This window comes from Austrofundulus limnaeus, unplaced genomic scaffold (genome assembly GCF_001266775.1).
Source record: "Austrofundulus limnaeus strain Quisiro unplaced genomic scaffold, Austrofundulus_limnaeus-1.0 Scaffold100, whole genome shotgun sequence".
NCBI lineage: Eukaryota > Metazoa > Chordata > Actinopteri > Cyprinodontiformes > Rivulidae > Austrofundulus > Austrofundulus limnaeus.
In genome coordinates this window covers 1428937-1434837 of record NW_013952502.1, presented here as the reverse complement: position 1 = coordinate 1434837, position 5901 = coordinate 1428937, and the positions used below count along the sequence as shown (strand labels likewise).

The window sequence follows — 5901 nt, the reverse complement described above, 5'->3', positions numbered from 1 at the left end:
CACACACACACACACACTTTTTTTTATCCCCTGGAGTGAGGCAGAGTGGTATGTGCTGCACAAACACCATCTTTGAAGGTTAGGCTCTGTGAACACCCAGACGCGTTTTGTATTGTTAGTGCAGCCACTGTCCTCACAGTACGATCTGCTTGCATCGTGTCATTATTGAATGAGTGCATCTATGGAATGCTGTTTTCTCTGTTAGCTTTCTGTTTCTGTAGATAGAAATAATCTGTTGTTTGCTGTATTCAGTGAGGTAAGAGACAAATTACAAGTTGTCAGATGAAGATCCTTAATTTGACAGTTTTTTTTTTCAGAAGTACTGTCTAAATGTGATTTAGTTGCAGATTTTCTTGTTTTTGTGTGATTTGTAAATAATCATGATGCAATGCATTTGCTTTGGAATGCAATTTTAGCTGTAACATTTTTTAAAATTATTATTTTACCTCGCACACCTGTTTGTTGCATTTAATAAAATACAAGGTTTATTTTTAAGGTATTTTTTGTTTCTTTTTTTTTTTAATTCACAAGGGATGATATTTATTTCTCCAGAGGAGGAAGAAGCTACTCTAGACAAGGTTGTTTCAACTTCTTACCGTTAACATTTCTTCTCTTTTTTTTTTTTAACTTGCTGCCTGTTGAGTTCAACACATACAAGTTTAAACTCTGGAAAAACCACAAATAAAACTACCTTAACTGTTTATCACCTGCCGTTAAAAGGCGAGAGACATTTTTGCACAGGTCTGTGTGTGTTCATATGTTGAGTGGCAAAAGTTTACAGATAATGAGACACTGAGTGTTGAGAGTCATACAACACGTTTTCTGTTGGGAAATACTGGGCCTTTAATATATTTTATACATGTTTTCTTCATTTTTGTTTTGTATATAAGAAAGATTGATTAGAAAGAAATAAACTATTTCTGGGTTTGAAAACCACTTACTAATACAGTATTTATGGCCATCTTCTAAAATCTATGTTTTTAAAGCTGTTCTGCAGAGAATGCAGTCTTGTTAAAGGCCCTGTCACACTAGACAACTTATGCCAACTTTTGAACATTTTAAATACATCAATGGTGAAGATAGAATTGAAAAATCAACAGGAAGATTCTTTCCAGTGTGTACATAATGTAATTCTAACAAATTGATCAAATATAGAATTTATTAGTAATTTAGACAAAAAAATATTTCATAAGTTGGCATGTCTAGCGTGACAGGGCCTTAAGCGGTGTTGTGTCTGTGATTTTTCATTTTGTTTTATTTTTAGGAGCAGGCAGACATGTGCACGACTATATGCATTTTGGCTGATAGCATCACCTGAAATGTACGTAGTGATTACCCCCAACTGTGATAGCAAGAACAGGGAACAGGAAAATTGCCAGAAGGTAATCAGGGTCTTACCTTCACTCCATTTATTTGTAGGTAAGTAGCCTGCAGATTTCCAGCATCTCACTACTGGATTTATTCTTTCCCACTAAAAATAATTTTAAACAGCATTTAATCCCTCACTTGGAGCTGCGCCAACGCAGAAATGTTTGCATACTATGTGCTTATTGTTCAGTTTTGCACAAAGATAACAATCAGCTTCCATACACACACCACCACCACCACACATGTACACACAGGAAGAAATCTGTAAGAAAATTTTTGATAAAAATAATCTTCAAGCTTTGATCTGAGTAATGCTGACTGTAAACAACGAGCTTGTTTTCCAGACAACTTCATTCCTTAAAGTTATGTGGCAAATGCCAACAAATAATGGCCCAGTGGTTCTCAGAAGAATGTTAAGAAAGGAACATCTTTGATGTTAAGTGATTTCAGTATTGACCACATTAGGTTGTTTAACAAAACTACCTCAATTGTTCCCTGTAAAAAAAACAAATTAGAAAAATAAAAAGTCATGAATCTCATGCAGTTTGTAAACGGCTGCCCCGGTTTTAATCGTGACTTTATAACCCAATGTGTGTTGTTCAACAATGATACACAAACTCTCTTGTTTTACTGTGAACTTTACTCAATGCAGTTGTCTCAGATTGTGTGTGGGTTTTTGTTTCTTTGATTTTTTTTTTTACAAGAGCAAGCAATTGTAAACATTTTAAATGGTAGAACAGACTGCTCACACTGACACACAGAGATGTTTCAGCTCCAGAATTAGGACCACAGTGTATGACATCATCACCATCCCACAAGGATTCTGACAAAAAATAAATACAAAATTGAAAAAAAAAATCACTACTGCTGTTCTGATGACACCTCTACCTATGGCACATCAACAAACCAAATTATTGATTGTCTCCAACTTCAAACAGCTTTAAAAATAAACATTAGCAATGGCATTTTTCATGAGCTGTTTTTTTTAATCCACTGATTTTACTTTTTACAGACGGTATGGAGACTGAAAAATACTTTTTTTTTTTCAACATTCAAAAATAACTTCAAAACATCCACTTTCAAGTGTTATCATAACAAGATACATGAAATATACATTTCTTTTCTTCCCCCCATAGTTTCAGCTTCACTGTTCAAGTTCAAAGCCTGGCATTGTCAAAGATATCCAGTGTAAAGAAGAAAAAAAATAAACTGACCCCTTCGGATACAACTGCAGCTGGACTTAGGAAAAAAAACATGATACATTCCAGATGTGGCCATTGGAGCTCCTTGAACACTAAAAGTAAAGCTTTTAATTCCACAATAAGAGGAAACGGCACTCAATGAAAAATGAACATTAAATTAAAAGGTCTTTGGTGGTGAGGATGTTTCGTTTCGTTCACAATTTGGAGCGCGTCAGTAGAGATTTGCTCAAGTCCTTGGCCTCTCCGGCTGTTCTCACTCTATTGTACCCTAGAACAGACATGGCGTGATGGCAGTAGTCCTCCACTTGTTTGATCTGTTGAATGCTCAGCACTGTTCTCCACGCACTAGCGGCCTGCGTGGCGTTCCTGGAGGAGACTATGAATGGCTTTGAGGACGAGCTGGAGCCGCTGGTCATGTTCAGCGCAAACTGCTCGATGTCGTGGTTGTTCGTGTGGTTAGCGAAGCGGTAGATGCTCCGCAGGGTCTTTACGGGGTTTTCGACCAGGTCTTCGTACCGTACAGCCATGTATTTCCCCTTCAGCCAGCTGGGTGGGTTCAGAGCCGTCCTTAAAGTCCTGGAGGTGCGGTCGCAGATCACCTCCATGGCTCCGATGGAGTGATAGTCAGAGCCGTCCTTCTTGTTCGCTTTGTGGCCGGGATCCACAAAAGGTATCCGGCGAAGCTTAGGGTCCCTGCTGCGGACCACCTGTAAATTCTCCCTAATCAGACCGTGCCTGGATTTGATCCTGGAGTTGGCAACAGCCCGTGGGTCTCTGACCAAATGTATCACTTTCAAATCCAAGGATGGATCCTCCATCAAAGGAGCCAGGACGTTCACGTCCAAAATACGCACTCCTTTAATGACTATGGTGTTGTATTTTAGGCACTCCTCCTCCAACAGTCTAAGGCTTTGAGGGGGGCACTTTTTACACACCTTATCATCCACCAGCCCCACCACCTCCTTCCTGTAGGCTGAGCAGAGGGGGTAGGAGCACACCACTTTATTCAGGGTGGCCCCAAATAGTCCTAAGGAGGTAAAATTCTTGCCTCCGGGGCTGTTGTAAAGTTGGAAAACAGACAGATCACAGCGGTACAAGGAGCTGAGCATGTCTCTGGCCGCCCCTTGTAAAGACACTGCATCACCGGGATACAGTTTCTGCCAGATGTGCCACATGGGCTCGTACAAGAAGAACATTTCAGGGTTTTGGTTGAAAAGCTCCCCGAAAAAGGATGAGCCTGACCTCCAGGTGGTCAGGACATAAATAAGCTGCCTCTTTTTAGCCAGAGAGGGCCTGTAGAGGAAGCGAATGTCCGATCTGCTCTGATAAGTGGTGCTCCTCATCTGATGGTTGCACTGCTGTGGCTCCGTAGTCCATTTAGCAAAATTAAGCATAGTGAGGACCAGCAAGAGGAAATAGGCCATAAATAACACAATCCTTTTCCTGCGGAGGACTTTCATCACGATCCCAGGCTGTGCTATTATCTTGGTATGATTCCTGTAGGTTTTAAGCTTCCTCCCAAATCCAGCATCCTTCTCCCAAGGTGCCGTCAACTTCAGTGGTTGATGGTATTGTTTGCCTCTCATCTGTACCACAGGAGAGTGGCTCCCACCACTGGACAGAGCTCTTTACATTCACAATGCACCAAGGCGCTCTGATGTGTGGATGCAAGCTGTACTGGGATTTTATGCCCAATACAGAAGGAGCTGATTAGGTAATCTATCCCCCTCCAAATCGGCAGCAGGAAAAAAACAACAACAACACGATTTAGCCCACAGTTTTCACTGCACTGCGCAATGGTGGGTGATGGGAGCGTTTAAGTTGTCCATACCGGGCGCTGCAGTGATTCGGCGGTGTGGCCCGCGTTCACAACAAGAAAAGAAGGAGCCTTCTTCATTGTACCAGACGCCCTGCTTATCCATGTTCAGCTGAGACGTCCCTGCGCAGCACACGTCCGACGCATCTCTCCTCTGCTCACGCAGCGCGGCGAGGTTCAAACAACCGAGCGGTTTTGCGCAGCGCGCTTTAAATCGTCTCGGACGTGACAGAAGCGGCCGTATCCGCAGTCACGGCTTTCAGGCATCTCCCAGAGCTGCGACTCGGCTCGTCTAACTAATATAAACTGAACCGATTCAATCAGAATGCAGGGGGGAGAGAGAGACCCGGCCCACCGAGGGAGCCCATTGGACACGCGCTGTGACGTCGCTCCCAAGCGAGCCGCGCCATTGGCTCCGCCGCCCGTCCGTCTCATTCTAACTTCAACAGAGGCTTTTCAGCACATCTCAGAAATGGTTGAATGCTGTTATTATGACCCAGAGAGGTTCGCCTCCCTGCTTGTAGTTTCCAAACCGTGCTCCACCCAATCCGTTAGAGAACACAAGTGAAATAATAAAACATTAACTGGGCCTTTTTTAGAGCAAGAAGTGGTTTTTAATCTCTAAAATGGATAAATCTACTAGAATCCGAGGCTTGTAATAATGTCTGCACAAAGGCTGAATGCAGAGATGGATCAATATTTCAAAAATAATGAAGTTGGTTTCCACACTTCAGCATCAAGGGATTTTACTCAGATCTAAGAGTAAAACAAAATAAAATAGGAAAGGAAGGAAATTTTCTGATTAGGCCTACTTATCAGAAAAACAACATGGGCCTACACTCATTACAACAAAACATGTGGGCTAAGGAAGGATTTATCTTGAAACTAAGGAGTGTCCAATAAAACAACATGATCTGGAAGAAATCAGGTGTTTGGCAGCTGCTCATACAAAACCGAACAAAGTTTTTGGGGAAACTCAAGGAGGAGTTTGTGTGTTTAAAAATAGAGGAAAAAAACACATGTTCTTTTGATTACAAATATTTTTTCCTTAGAAGTCTGTTTGGGATTACAGATTTGGTCACAAGAGGGAAACAAAAAGTTTGAAAAAATATTGTTTGACCCTATAGAGTCATCTTTCATTTAACCATTTAAACCACTTTTATATGACCGAATTATAACTTTATATCATTTTGTAGGTCTATTGTAAAAGCTGTAGTAATTATTAAAATAACTGTTTTTTTACTTCTAGGTTAAACTGAAGCTGTGTTGCTGAAAAAAATCCAGCATAAAATTATGGGTCTATACACTAAATAAATAGAATTTTAGTAGGAAATAAATAAATAAATAAATAAATAAATAAATAAATAAATAAATGCTGATTTGTTCATTGATATGTATTGTTATGGTTTGTCCCAATTTAGAAATGGATGTTTTTAACCTGAAAGCTTTGTGCACATCTCCCCCTGCTGGCAAAAAGGATTTATACACTCCCAAAACCTCAACACACCAAATAAA

The 5901-nt window shown here is 40.6% G+C and overlaps 1 protein-coding gene across 1 annotated transcript; it reads right to left on the bottom strand.

Moving 5' to 3' along the window:
- Positions 1–1909: 1909 nt before the first annotated feature.
- chst2b (carbohydrate (N-acetylglucosamine-6-O) sulfotransferase 2b) lies at positions 1910–4692 on the bottom strand. The gene has a single exon (XM_014013391.1). The coding sequence runs from the start codon at positions 4154–4156 to the stop codon at positions 2765–2767; it is 1392 nt and encodes a 463-aa protein (XP_013868845.1). The 5' UTR covers positions 4157–4692; the 3' UTR covers positions 1910–2764.
- Between the last annotated feature and the right edge of the window lie 1209 nt (positions 4693–5901).